The sequence below is a fragment of the Lampris incognitus genome, chromosome 2, assembly GCF_029633865.1.
Source record: "Lampris incognitus isolate fLamInc1 chromosome 2, fLamInc1.hap2, whole genome shotgun sequence".
Taxonomy (NCBI): domain Eukaryota; kingdom Metazoa; phylum Chordata; class Actinopteri; order Lampriformes; family Lampridae; genus Lampris; species Lampris incognitus.
In genome coordinates this window covers 23013398-23028464 of record NC_079212.1, presented here as the reverse complement: position 1 = coordinate 23028464, position 15067 = coordinate 23013398, and the positions used below count along the sequence as shown (strand labels likewise).

At 45.1% G+C, this 15067-nt stretch overlaps 1 protein-coding gene across 1 annotated transcript; it reads right to left on the bottom strand.

Moving 5' to 3' along the window:
• Positions 1–129: 129 nt before the first annotated feature.
• Positions 130–10844, bottom strand: wnt2bb (wingless-type MMTV integration site family, member 2Bb). Its single transcript, XM_056274731.1, has 5 exons — positions 10235–10844; positions 6095–6315; positions 2639–2916; positions 2098–2362; positions 130–641 (listed from the first exon to the last, which is right to left on the bottom strand). The coding sequence occupies exons 1-5, from the start codon at positions 10381–10383 to the stop codon at positions 412–414; spliced, it is 1143 nt and encodes a 380-aa protein (XP_056130706.1). The 5' UTR covers positions 10384–10844; the 3' UTR covers positions 130–411.
• Between the last annotated feature and the right edge of the window lie 4223 nt (positions 10845–15067).

Sequence of the window (15067 nt, the reverse complement as noted above, 5' to 3'; positions counted from 1 at the left end):
AAAATGGCCCGTTGGACTGAATCCTCGATAACATCAGCGCAAACCCGCCCACCCCCAAACCCCCCCATCTATGTTCCACCCCCCACCCCACCCCACCCCCCGAGGAAAAAAAAACTTAACCAAGCCCCTCATCTGATCTATTTCCAGCGCCAAATGGTGAGAGACATGCTGGCATGTGTTGTTCAGTCACAGGGCTGTTCATAAAGAGAGGCTGATGGATTTTCTATTCATATTGTTGGGAATTCAATTCTAGTGCTTTCACAGAGACAAGTAGAGAAGCCATGCAATGAGGAGAGAAGGGGGGTGGGGGGGACGTAGGGCAGTTTTGGACACAATTTCCCAGAATGCCATGTCCCACAGAGTGTCCTGTGAAGGGAAAGGGGTGGGGCTGCACAGGAAGGGGGTGTGCCATCAGGTTTGGTCTAACCAATCGACTCGTTTCGGGGCCTTGCACGTGTGTATGTCCACAGCTTCCTCACAGTCCTTACATTCTACAGCGCAGCACCATTTGAACTTGCACTCGCACTTGGTGATGCGCTTGACCCGCCTGGTGTCGTAGCCCCGTCCACAGCACATGACCTCACAGCCATCTGTGCCGCGGGAGGTCTTGTTGCAGACGCGCCCAGCCGTGCCCAGGGAGCCTGCACATGGAAGACACAAAAATTTAAAAAATGTGATAGTTTCCCTGAATTTTATTTGCTCTACTTTATCTGCCATTAATAAACATCTCTCTGATAGACAAGGCTCTGCAATGGTCCATGATATGTTGCATAATGGAAATTGAACATTTTGCTAACTGTCAATCAAAACGGTTCAAGACCCAAGCGAAGGAGTAGGCGGAGCAGATATAAGACGTTGTTTGACGTTGGTGAGCCCATTGAAAGTGCTATCCGTGCATCTGTTGCATTGCTTTAGCCCCCAGTAGCTAATGTTGAGACGTATTCTGGCTAATGATTAGCTAATGTAGCGGTATGTTGGATGTGAATGTCATGATCACAGACATTAGGGATGATGTTTGGTGGGAGAACCTCACTGTTGGAACTACAGCCTATCACAACAAACTGCCCATAGAACAACAGACCCACACACACAACTATGCACTGTTGGTAGAGCGGCCTATAGTTACACTGGCTTTCCCAAGCCAATGCACCCTTTGAAGCCACACCGTGTGTGTGTGTGTGTGTGTGTGTGTGTGTGTGTGTGTGTGTGTGTGTGTGTGTGTGTGTGTGTGTGTGTGTGTGTGTGTGTGAGGGTTAAATGGACAGTGGAGCGTGACAGACAGACAGGCTCTCACACTCTGAGGCCCACTCTGCCCTCCAGCTACGCTTAGATCAGACAGAGAGCGACAGAAAGAGAAATACAGAGCGAAAGAGAGAGAGAGAGAAATAGAGGGACACAGAGACTATGACAGACAAAAACGGAGAGGTTTTCCTTTTTCTTTTTTTTTTTGAAAAATGAGCCGCTTATGTCCCTAGGCAGTGAATTCCGCTGGGAGGGTACGGGAGGGGGAGGATGGACCAAGTGAGAGATAGGCAAATAGAGGGAGGAGGAGAGAGAGATGGACAACACATTATTTTTTTTTTCTGAGAATGATAAAGGTGTAGCCCATTGTAACCCAGAGCGTTGTTCCAACAGACTGTTCATGTATATCAACCAGCCAATCAGCCAAGAATAACCTCAACTATAGAGGGGTGTTATCCGAAAATTAACTTTCAAACAAGCTGGCTATTAGCCTCTGACCGTGTGTGTGTGTGTGCGTGTGTGTGCGTGCGTTTGTGTGTGTGTGTGTGTGTGTGTGTGTGTGTGTGTGTGTGTGTGTGTGTGTGTGTTTAGAGGTTAGGTGGTCACACAGCCACTATGTCCCCAGGGTGCAGGGATATTAACTTCCACAGACATCACAGGGGAGGCCTGCTGTGTTATTTAGCTAATACCCCACATCAAAACTCACCCACTCAGGTCAGGCATGAACACACATAACACACACATAGCAATACATAACACAGTTGGGGCAATCCATCAAAACCCATGAGAAGCTGTCTCTTTGTGTCTTTCTCCCTCCGTCGCTGCCTCTTTTCCCCTCTCACCCCGCATACACACCTGCTGCTTTGTCCTGAAGACAATAATCTGGAGAGTTCTCAAAGTAGACCAAGTCATTTTTGGTGGCCTTCCTGAAGGCTTTGTTGGCAACTGCGAAGCCTGTCCCATCCTGGTTCATGGTCACCTCAATGGCACCGTTGTATTTCCTCCGCAGGTAGTCGCCTGTCTTCCTGAAGTCTGACATCGCCATCCAACAAGTCCGCAGCGTGCACGAGCCACTCACGCCATGACACTTGCACTCCAGCTTCATGAAGCGTTTCACAGCCTGTGCACAGAGAGAGGGGGTAGGCATTATACCTCAACTTTGTGAAATTCTATCTTACTGCATCTGTTTTTTGAGGGGAGTCGACAACTACACTCATCGGTGCATCACAGTACCAGCAGTACTTTCACAGTACTTCTCCTTCCTAAAGAGAAATGGATTGGAGACTCGTGCAGTGACGATGCAAGAGAAACACAGGGTGGGGGACTTCTACAGTGACCATCAACGTGCGAGTGTTGTTCACATATGTCCACTCATCTCCCACAAACGCACACTTACTGTTCTGCCACAGCGGTTGTTGTGCAGGTTCATGAGTGCTCGTGCATCACGGACAGTCCTCTCCTTGGCGTCTATGAAGTCTTTGGCGAACTTTATCCCATAATTAATGTTATCACTACAGCCACCCCAGTCAAAGTCCCCCCTCTCGTCGCTAGCCCTCCCGCGCTTGTGAGGGTCACAGTTGCACGTCTTCAGCTCTCCTTGACTGCAGGCCCGAGTAAGAGCGTACACAACACCTGCCGAGGAAATGGCATAGACAAAGGCTGCTTCACGACTGCCTGAGGTAGAAAGAAAGAAAGAAAGAAAGAAAGAAAGAAAGAAAGAAAGAAAGAAAGAAAGAAAGAGGTTAGACAAATGGCTTAAATCAACTTTTGTTGACACAAATTTCAGCTTCACGCACCATGCAGTGATATGTGTACACTGAGTTCCCAAAGACCTAAAACTGAACCACCTATGCTTTAATGCAATGGATGCATACAACTACACACATATGACACCAGGGCTAGTCTTGGGTGTGAGCCATTGGGGTGCGATGGTGCAGCTGACGGGGGCATACGAGGCCTGGTGTGGAATATAGGACAGCTCTGTTTAAATATTAGCATGGAGATAATCCTAGCAGCGGGGCTCTCCTCTGCTCACATAAATTGTTTAAAGACAGACACAGTGATACCCCATTAATCAGCGTCACCATGATGTCATGACAGCATTATCTACCATTGCTGTTCTCATCTGTTCTCCTCTGGTCTCCTATATTCCATGGAACATGACTCATCTACCATAGAGCCAGACTTGTATTGATACGGCTTGGTCATGCTTCCTTTCACCGGTGGCCATGAACAGAAAACGCAATATGGCAGCAAGAGTCACGAGCGTTTGCCCACAGTCGGTCACTTCATTCAACCCCAGAGCAAATCCATGGACTACTACTACTACTACTACTACTACTAGCACTACTACTACTAGCACTATTACTACTAGCACTACTACTAGCACTACTACTACTACTAGCACTACTACTATTACTACTACTACTAGCACTATTACTACTAGCACTACTACTTCTACTACTACTAGCACTACTACTAATAATACTATTACTAATACTAGCACTACTACTACTACTAGCACTACTACTACTACTTCTACTAATACTACTACTCTACTACCATTATTACTACTACTATTACTATTAGTACTAGTAGCACTACTACTACTAGTACTACTACTACTACTACCACTATTACTGCTGCTAATACTAATGCTACCACTATTACTACTACTCTACTACTACTATTGCTACTACTACTACTACAACTAGTAGTAGTAGTAGTAGCTACTAGTGCTACCTACTACCATTATTACTACTACTACTACTACTACTCTACTACTACTACTAATAATAATAATAATAATAACAATAACAATACTAGTACTACGAATGGTATTAATAATAATAATTTTATTTATATAGCACTTTTCTAAAACAATGTTACAAAGTGCTTCACACAAGAAATAAAAATAAAATCAGACAAGGCAAAAATAAGTGTAAGTCCAAATAAGTGAGAGTAAAAGTAAAAACATGTATACATTAGTATACATATGCATGAAAAATAAAAAATAATAATAATAATAACAATAATAATAGTGAAAGTCATAGTAACAAACAATAATAACAAAAAGATCAATTTATTTATTCATTAATACGTTTAATTTATGTAGTGCTTTGTGCATAGACCTTTGGCTGAGCCTAGTCCGGTTCTTTTTGAAGGCATAATAAGTAATAGCATTATCCCTTGCTTTTGTTGGTAGTTCATTGTAATAACTTTTCCCCTTTGTCTCTTGTAGAAGAAGTAGAAAAATCCTCAATATGAATATAAATCCCATCAGCCCATCTTTATGAAAGGTGCAGTGGCTGGATGAGTGGTTTGCCTGAAAAATGACTATGTAGGATTTATGAGCAAGAGTAAAGACTAGACGGCTACTGATACTGAAGCGTCTGAAAAGAGCAATGTACCTGAACCTTTCTGGGACCAGTTTTTTTTTTTTTTTTTTTTTTTTTTTTTTTTTTGTGACCCAACCTGTTTTCTTCTGTATTTGCCAGGAATGTCCCATTTTCAACTTTTGGGGTAGGGGGTGGGGTGAGGTATGTGTGTAGGGGGAGGGGGCTGTTGATCATCACTCAACCTGTGCTGTTTGTCTGCCTGCAAGAATATCTCTCTAAATATTTACATCTGCATCACTGTTTATCCCTTTCTACGACACGCACACCCGTGCACACACACGCACACGCACACACCTCTCGTATCTCCAGATCTGCTGTTTGCTGCCATGCATCGCTGGCCTCGGCACATGGTCGGGATGGCCAAGAGAGGCACAGTAACAATGCCAAGAGAGTCACTGACTTCACACATCGCAGCTTTGCACAGGCACACCTGACTGCTTGATATGTTGAAATGATTACAGTACATTACCAGATGCTCGGCAGCGGCCTATTATGACTGAAGCCATTGAGGATTTATTGTTAAGAACATAATCCTAACGATGTTAATATTTCAGAATTTTTGGGGAATTTTTTTTTTTTTTTGTCCTCTCACATGTCAGAGGACGCAACTAATTGATGGGCAAGTCTGAGTTTTTGTTACAACACACTGATTCAGGGGTTTTTGTTTTTTTGTTTTTTTTTTTGTTTTAGTATTGACTGTCTCACATTACCACTTCTGGAAGGGTGCAAAATAGACGCATGGTGACGGACTTGGACTACAGCTATCAGTGGATTCCTAAGTGGAAATACAAGCTGACTACAAGCTGACTCACAGATATCAAATAGCTTGGCTCAAAGACCTTTCATTGCTCATTCGATAACCACTGTGCTGCCGCGGAGGGCCTCGTATTCAGTTGTGTGGCGAATGACACGGGCTGTCAGCAGTAGTAAGACCCCTCATAAGAAGGGCTTGTGTACACACTGGCAATGAATATGGGGGATAAAATGTGGTTTTTTTTGCATGCGTGTTCTGTACTATATATGCAGGTGTGTGTATATGATGAGCCTATGTACGTATATGTATGTGTGAATCTGTTTTAGAGCAGTGGTGTCTGGCAGAAGTGGAAAAACAAGATGACGACAGGCCTGCGTATCCCGGCCCATGTGTTTATTGACGAGGCTCAAGGCATTACAACAGTCCATTAGCGACTATAAACATGGAGTGCCGTCTCATACGTGAGCATGAGAAGGAGAGGCGGGAGAGAGGGGAGAGCGAGGAGAGATAGAGATCGAAGCGAGGACCGAACCGTAGGAGGAGGGATGGTGGAGAAAGTGAAGCGGGGGGGCAAGTTGAATAAAATCGACACAGGGTGAGTCTGAAGGAGATGCGTCCCAGGGCGCACGTTCAGTGTGGCTCCCTTAGCCTGTGTTAAATCTAAAGACCCAGACACAGGCACAGACACACAGAGACTTACTACGTAGCATCACTCGCCCAAATACGGTGTGGTCTCGGTCCAGCGTGCTACAATTCCAGCGGTGGTGTCTGAACTGATGCTGACACTCTCTGATCCATTCCTTGGCACCCTCGCCAATAGACTGCATGATGTCTGGGTGGCGCTGGCACAACTGGCGTTGCTTGTTCACCAGCCCTGGGATGTTGTCACAGATGACTCGGGCACCCAGCGCACCAATATACCTGTGTGATGCAAGCAAGAAAGTTCTGTGTTCATTTTTTTTACCCAAATGCCCATCCACATGTGCCATTTAGATTGGTTCATAAGCAGTGCTCAAGATTATGTACCTGAGGCTTTCATATGAACCTAATTGAAACTGACTTAATTGATGTGCTTTAATCTAAATTGGACACTGAGTTGACCCCTCTCACATGGTGACCGTTGACCTTGGTTTTGGACACAAACACTCAAACCTGCAGCCACAAGCGCACACACGCACACACACACACAGAGAAGAGAAGAGGCTGTGAGTAGTATGAAAGAGAGTGGTAGTAACAGTCCTCAGTGAGTCAGAGTTCACCACACTTAACAGTTTGAGGTTTGGGAGAGGGAGGGGGTAGAAACCATTTACTCTGCTCTCCAAATAAATAAGCACTTAACCTCTCCCCATGAGACCTGTGCACGTGTGTGTGTCTGTCTGTGTGTGTGTGTGTGTGTGTGTGTGCTTAAACATTTGCCAATGAGGTGTGTTTGAGTTGAAATTGTGTCGTCACAAATCAGAGCAAGAAGTCAGGGGGCCTCCAATACCCCTGTCAGACTAAGTCCCCATTTACTCACTCACTCACTCACTCACTCACTCACTCACTCACTCACTCATTCACTCCTCTCTCTCTCTCTCTCTCTCTCTCTCTCTCTCTCTCTCACTCTCTCTTTTAATTGACTATTCCCTATTCGCTACATCTCCTAAACGTAACACAATCAACTTTCAAAGCATCCCATCCAGGTGATTGTTGCATTCATCATACTCAAATTAAATCTATACAAATAAAATTGACTTGACTTAAATGTAAATGTGACCCAGTTTCCAGCCGTAAAATGTGTATAGAGGAGCATGTACATTAACTCGTGCGTGTGCACATGTGAGCGGGTATGTGCGTCTACGTGGGGCATAACAGTTCTGCGTTTGCAAGGGCCGCAGCAGATCGGTGAAGGGAGGACAGGGAACTTGTAGCTGTGTGGTCATGTTTCACGATCCCGGGCTTGATGGTGCAGGCTGGAGGCTCTGCGCTCCCCAGAGTGGCCGAATAAGAGCAGAGTGCTCATCAAAAGAAGGATCCAGAAGTGCAATTTACACTTCAGTCTTTTTTTTGCACAGTCAGGAGTACTTGTGGGGCTTTAAAGCCTAGTAAATCAGTAGCCGCAAGTGTAAAACAACATGCTGCAAACTCCCAGTGACTACATTTTGGAAGGTAGGTGACAGACAGGTAGGCAGAGAGACAAAACACAGGCGGGGCATGAGAAATTTCTGTCATTTTCTGAGGACAAAGACATATGTTCTCCTACATGAGATGCCAGGGGCCCTGTTATCTTCTCTGAGCCATTTTGAGAAACCCTCCTATCTCTGTCTATAGTATTAGGGGACGCGACAATTCAAGGAGGTTGGCCAATTCATTAGATAATACCAAGTATGTCTCTATATTTTCTCTTCGGTTGTATTGCTGAGAGCTTAACTTTGTGTTATCTTGGTGAGATTCCCCCTGCAAGTGTGACCAAAGTGTTATGATGGATTGAGTGTCTTTGAGAAGTAGTATGCATCTTAGTCATCTTATTTGACCGTTGTGGATGAGACGGTCAAAAGGAACTTGGTCAGTAATCCTAGGATAGTCGTGCTCGATCTATTTGGCTTATGAAAATAAGATTCTTTTTAAAAAAATATTCCAAACAGGCAGATGTCCGACCTTGACTTACATGCACAGGATGGTTGACTGGGACACCAAACAATGATTTTTATTCTCCCTATTCAGGCTATTTCACTTGATTAATTATTGGAGGCAGCCTGCAGCCTGCAGATATTCATTATTTAACCACCGCATTTATTACAAAGACAATAAACGTAAAATATTTCCATATTAGTCAAAATTTATATTTCTCTGGTTTCCTTAGCATCTTGGGACTAACTACCCAGTATCATTTTGTGGACCCCCGGAGATTCCTTACCCCCAATTAAGGACTATTACCTAGATCATCATTTATACTTGGAAAAACTATACAAATACAGTCACTGGACACATCTTAATCCACTGTGTATCCTTGAATGAATTTATGCCTGACCTGTGCCGAATATGCCAGTGTAGGAACCTTGATTCACATAGACAACCAGATCTAACCATAACTCTACCCCCCACCCCACCCACCCACCCATCCAACCCCTGTAATTTGTCTTCTCGTGAAAAGACGTTATTGAGTTCCCATCAAAGCCAATAATGTCCGGCCAAAGCCCTCATACACTTTTTCCCACGGCTCCCCATAACTGCTTTTAATCTACACAAACTCTTGGACATTCCATCACCCCTTTACCCACCCACACACAGACATTTCTCCTATAAACACACACTCTCTCTCCCTCTCCCTCTCTCTCTCTCTCTCTCTCTCTCTCTCTCTCTCTCTCTCTCTCTCTCTCTCTCTCTCTCTCTCTCTCTCTCTCTCTCGCTCACACCACACACACACACGTTTTCACGTATTATTGCACTGGCAATGAGATCGTTTCACCCCTCACCTATGCTCTAGATGGCTGGTTTCAGGGTATTTTAGTGAAGTCACTTCTCTCTCTCTCTCTCTCTCTCTCTCTCTCTCTCTCTCTCTCTCTCTCTCTCTCTCTCTCTCGCTCTCGCTCTCCCCCGCTCGCTTGCTCGGTCTCTCTCTCCCGCTCGCTTGCTCGCTCTCTCTCTCTCTCACACACACACACACACACACTCGCCCCCCCTCTGTGTGTGCGCGCGTGTCCGTGTGCGCGTGCGTGCGTGTGTATATGTTTGGTGGTACCTGGTGAATTAATGTTCTGCTTTGCAGGCTCCAGCTGAGCTGAACACGCACAGAGCCCGCAGCGCCGACGTAAATTACATTTATCGCTCTATTATTGTTGCTCAATATGGCAGCGATAGGCCAACAGCTGAACCAAAGAAGAACATGTAATTTCCACCAAAAAGCTTAAAGAGACTTGACTCTCATTCACAAACTCATAATTTTTTAGCATCGTTTTCCCCGGTGAATTAAAGTTCGGTTTAATTTCTTTCTTTCTTTCTTTCTTTCTTTCTTTCTTTCTTTCTTTCTTTCTTTCTTTCTTTCTTTCTTTCTTTCTTTCTTTCTTTCTTTCAATTTCCCAACAGCTATGCAATAGGCTATATAGAGCCTGAATGAAAATATCAAGAAGTATTGCTCAAAAGCAATAAGGACACATGGTGGTTTTAAACCGAGTTATTAATCCATAAAAAAACAACAAGAAATACGGCCGTGAAAAACATGCACCGTGACAAAACTACTACTTTCCCCCCATTAATCTCGTCGTTTATAGTCAACTGCAACTATCTATGCCAAAGAATTGAAAATAATAATGATAGTAACGTTTAGAAATATTGCCAGCAACGTTTCCGCAGCATCGGGCTGGAAGAGGAATACTCCTCACTGAGTTGAGGTATGAACGCTGATGGAGGTGCGTATTCTGCTGCGAGACGATGGTCCAGATGAGTTGTGCAGGCCTAACAGGACTTACTTTGCGTGTGTGCGTGTGCGCGTGTGAGTATGAGGGGGGCGGGGGCGTTAAAAGCTGTCACCCTAATTTAAATTCGTTGCTATTCTTTGCCGATCAAACGAAAGGCCCTAGCCCGTATTCATTTGGTCTAATTAATCGGCGAACGGTACCATCATTAAACTGCAACTGATGCCTTTTCCCTCCTCCTCCCTCTTCTATTACGTTAGAGCAGCGAGGGCTTATAACACCAACAGACCAGTTACAAAATATAACTAACAATAATGATAATAATAATAATCCCGCACCAATTCTTGAAATAGCAGATCTCCACTACCGCTGGTTTAACTCGATCGCAGGTAGGCTTACTTACGTCGGATGTGATATAGGTGAAGAGGAGGGAGCCCAATACTCACCACCACGACGAGTCCACGCACGGCGTCATCACCAGCAGCAGCAGCAGACACGCACAGTAAATCCGCGGGCACGATGGTGCCCTGCTGTTCCTGGATGCGCATCTGAGTCTTGCCGGCCGTAAGCTACGAACCACACTGAAACCGAGCATGGCTCTGTCTGCACCCTTCTTTCTTCTCTTCCCCCCTCCCCACAGGGAAACGGGTTTCGTGGAGAAGGAGCTCCGATGTATTTGGGTTTGTGCGCGAAAAGGTGACCTTCCTCACACTCGGATCGGATTCGGCTCGGTGTAAAGTTCGCTATCAGCGACTGTGTAGACAGGCCTCATTAATCCGGTGTCCCCCTCGCTTGCCGGTGTGTCAGAGGTGTGAGGAGCGGGATGTCGGTGCCATGTGTGCGCACACGGCACTCCACTGGGAGGTCTGTGACTCCCGCCGGCAGGTTTACCAGAGGAGCGAATTCACCTAGTTCGCCAACTCGAGGCTGCCAACCATCTCCCCGAGCACTTATCCTCGCTGTCTCTGATAACAAGGGCAAAGTTTCTACTGCTCAGCCCGGAGGGTAGAAATACAATCCAGATCAAACTCGGAGGACGGTACCGAACTCGTCGCGGCTCACTTTGTGCTGGGTGGGATGCTCGCTGCGCTGGACTCCTTTATCAGTGCGCGGCCGCTGAGCCGGGGGAGCCGGGAGAGAGAGAGAGTGTGTGTGTGTGTGTGTGTGTGTGTGTGTGTGCGCGCGTGTGTTTGCGTGTGTGTGTGTGTGTGTTGAGGAGTGGATGTGTGAGGGAGAGAATGAGGGGTGGGAGATGAGGGAGGGCTCCGGTGCGTTGCTGACAGCTTCTCTCGCCCATTGGGCAAATGTATAGGGGTTACGGAGTTTGAAGGAGGTAGACGTCGAGTGGGATGGATGAAGAGGTGCGTGCGTGCGTGCGCGCGCGCGGCAACAATAGATTAGCTGCTGCGTGAGGCATCGTCTCTCAGTTCTCCTCTCTGATGCAGACGTCGAGGCGTCGATGTGGACGTGGCTCTTACACGAGGAATTCACCTGCAATTACACATTTCAGTGGTTATCACGCCCGGATTTCACAGCCCGAGAGAGACTGAAAATACTTGTACTGGACTTTTCCTCCATCATCATTTTGTACAGTGGCTGATTAGTCATTTTTTTCCTCCAACGCATGGTTTTCCATACAGATCTGTTGGATAATGAAAAGAGCAATGGGCAGTTCTCGAAGGAAGTCCAGATACTCTAGAAATTCAGGGGTTAATAAAAATAATATTGATAGTTATCTTTAACATCTATCACCATCAATAATCATTTTAATCATAAATAAATAATAATCGTTAATAATGCCATGGCTACACAGTAAAAAACCGGGTGTTAATTTAACTCTTGAGAGTGTACAAATGGACTCAGGCAATTAAATGATCACTCAGAATTTAACTGTGTATGTGATTTGTGCACCGTATTGCACATCCGCATGCAATCAGACACACTCACGCAAACACACACAACAATCTGACATGGATTTTTTTTTACATGCAAACATGAATATTGCACAATTCAAATTACTGAATTATTATTATGACAGAATTAGTGAAATTGTTGAATTGAAATAATGATGAAAAAGAGTTCCGCGTATGTTAACCCCCAAACAAGTTTTTTTTTCTTCTTTTTTTTTTTAATGAATACAGCAATAGAGTATTGGTTACCACCTAAAACACCACAGAAGATGTGAAAGGCAGAGAAAAAAGGAGGGAATGTGGGACTGGGAGAACAGTGCCAAATCGTCCAGTGGAAGAGTGTTATGGCTTAAATATGAACCACATGTGAGTGCTGAGACAGCGGTGGACTATAGCATGAAACATGCACACACACACTCACACACATACACACACACTCACACGCACACAAGCATATACATGCACGAAACACACGTGCATGCATACAATACAGCGTCCCTGGAGAGCTACCGGCCTTACCTTCTTTCCCATAGGTATGTGTCTTCAGTGCGTACACAGATTCGGCGGTATGTCCATCATCCACCCTCAGATATTGCTCTCGGCCCCTGTTGGGTTCTTGAGAGAGAAAGACTTGCAGTTGTGTACACAGGTACCTTTCATAAACTGAAAATCTCACTGTCTCACTTATGTACAAACTCCATTTTGAACGCTATTTATGTCCCCGCAGCAGACATATTGCGATTTCGGATTAGCAATAGGCGACCACAGTTGATTCAGCTGACCCAATAACACCTACAACAAGTAAACACATCAGCAAATTCTTGTCGGAATTGAAAGTATTAGAATTAGCTAGCTGTGGCAAACGGCTATTTCATCAAAAGCCTGAGAAAACAATTATGGTGTTCATGCCAAAGCGCCCGTTAAAGTTAAGCTTCTTGAGGGGGACATTTGTATTTCTGCTTAGAGCTGGAAAGACAGGCACACAGCTTGCTGTGGTCGCACACATTTTATACACAATTAACACACAATTTCAGATATTCTCAGAGAGAAAGAGAGAGAGAGAGAGAGAGACACACACACACACACACACACACATCTCACTCTGTCTTCCTCCAAGCCTGTGAACTTGACCCTAGCATTCTCTTAATAAACAATAACAGCATCAAGTGGCTCCTACTTAGTTGAAGGAAAAGTTTGCCCTGATGTATGGGCTCCAATTTGGCAGCCATCTCCCCAGAGGAAAAGTACCGCGGGGCGGGGGGGGGGGGTGTTTGAGCATTAAAGAAGGAGGGATATGAGAGAGATTTAAAGTGGCAGGGGGTTTTGGGCTAATCCAATTGATTTCTGCGTTGATACATTATAATCACCCGGGATTATTTTTTTCAAAGAAAAGTCAGAAGCATGCACTGTGCATGGATGAAATAGACTAATGGCCCAGTAATGTGTCCCTTGTGGTTGAGGGGGCTGCTCAGAGGCAGGCAGGCAGGCAGGCAGTCCGGGGATGAGCTCAATGTCTATTCCCATCTGCTGGCAGGCTCGAGCAGGGAGGACAGCCTGTCATCAGGCCTGGCCACGCTCCCTCACAAAGGGGATACACGGACGGACCGGTGGCTGCACCTACATCAATGTAGACTCATAGTGGACCACGAACAAGGGACATCCATCCATCCATCCATCCATCTATCGATCGATCGATCGATCGATCGATCGATCGATTGATCTGTCTGTCTTTCTGTCTATCTGTCTGTCCGTTTGTTTGTCTGTCTGTCTTGCCGTCACTATATATATATATATATATATATATATATATATATATATATATATATATATATATATATATATACACACTCGATATATAGACAGAGAGCCTTAACGAGCGTCATGCAATCTAAGATGCTGTCAGGGGACACATGTTTCAATTACGGTGAAGGCAGAACATTCAGGTTGTTGTATGCTGAAATTGTTATCGCTGTATTATAATTATTATGTCTGTATTTACATTTTGTATAAACACTTCAGTGTTTTTTTAGGGAGGGCCTGTATTTGTGGAGCTGTGTGTTGGTGTGAAAAGAGAATGTATACATGTTAAGTAGTCATGGGCATAACGGGGACAAGCCCGAAGGGCTGTCTGGATATTAATCAGCTGAAAATCCACTAGCGTTATCTATGTACCTAATGAAAGGTCAAAATACAACCCAGACCCTAAAAATACCTCTGTCCTCCAGGGACAGAAAACAACAATGTTAGTGTGAATGTTCATGTGTGTGCGTGTGTATGTGTGTGTGTGCATGTCCATCTGTCTGTGTGTATGTATGTGAGTGTATGTCCATCTGTCTGTGTGTATGTGTGTGTGTGTGTATGTGTGTGTGTGCGTGTGTATGTGCATGTATATACAAGCCAGAGAATCAGCTCTGTGATAATTTATTATCTTGCAAATTTAGATGTGCTGACAGAGACAAACTGTGTTGTACAAACTCAGTGGCACTGGAGCTCCAGAGGCTTCTGAAACTCAGGGGCTGATTCTCAGAAAATGTGTCAGGATCTGTTTTACCCGGCTGCTCCCCGGCAACCTCCAACTCAAAGGTTACAAGGAAACATGAATTGAGAGAAATCCTGTGCATCGAGGCAAAAAAATGCACACACACACACACACACACACACACACTCGCAAACACTTGCATACACACACAGAGCCCCCCCCCCCACACACACACACACACACCCATACACACGAGTATTGCTAAACTATGTACCCTGGGATTACATCATGGCTGGCCTCTATTGGGCTAAGCTGTGGGTGCATGTGACCTTTTCTTTCTTTATCCCCAGGAGAGCCTGTCAATAATAGATTTTATAGTTGCACTCTGTGAACATACAGTGTCAGTAGATGTGATGGTGATAACTCTATAACAGAATGTTTACTAGATGGCTGGAGGATGCTGTCATGTTGGACCAATTTGGAGCACACGTGCACACACACGCACTCACACACACACACACGCGCACGCACACACACACACAGACACACACACACAGACACACACATGTTCCGCTCAGACACATGGAATGGTTCTTCTAGAGCAGGTGATACAAGAATAGGATCAAAAGGGAGAAGATCTGGGTCAACTTGGCCTTCTTGACACCTAACACATCTCAGGCACACCTCAGGGAAAAGAGGCATACCACACACAGACAAGCGAGACAGGCTCGGAGACAGACACACTGACAGACAGAAAGACAGACGGACGGGTTAAATGAGACCAACATCATCCGTATAACACTCGTAAACGACAGCAGCGAGCTGACCGCTCCGCTTGCTCGGAACATTTAAGACGGTCATAAAAAGAGCGCGATTGTCAAAAAAGATTA

Coding starts and splice junctions, on each gene's coding strand:
- wnt2bb (XM_056274731.1), bottom strand. CDS start 10,383: ATGCTCGGTTTCAGTGTGGTTCGTAGCTTACGGCCGGCAAGACTCAGA. Junction 2,363..2,638: donor ACAACCGCTGTGGCAGAACA/GTAAGTGTGCGT, acceptor CTCTGTGCACAG/GCTGTGAAACGCTTCATGAA. Junction 642..2,097: donor TCTTCAGGACAAAGCAGCAG/GTGTGTATGCGG, acceptor TTCCATGTGCAG/GCTCCCTGGGCACGGCTGGG.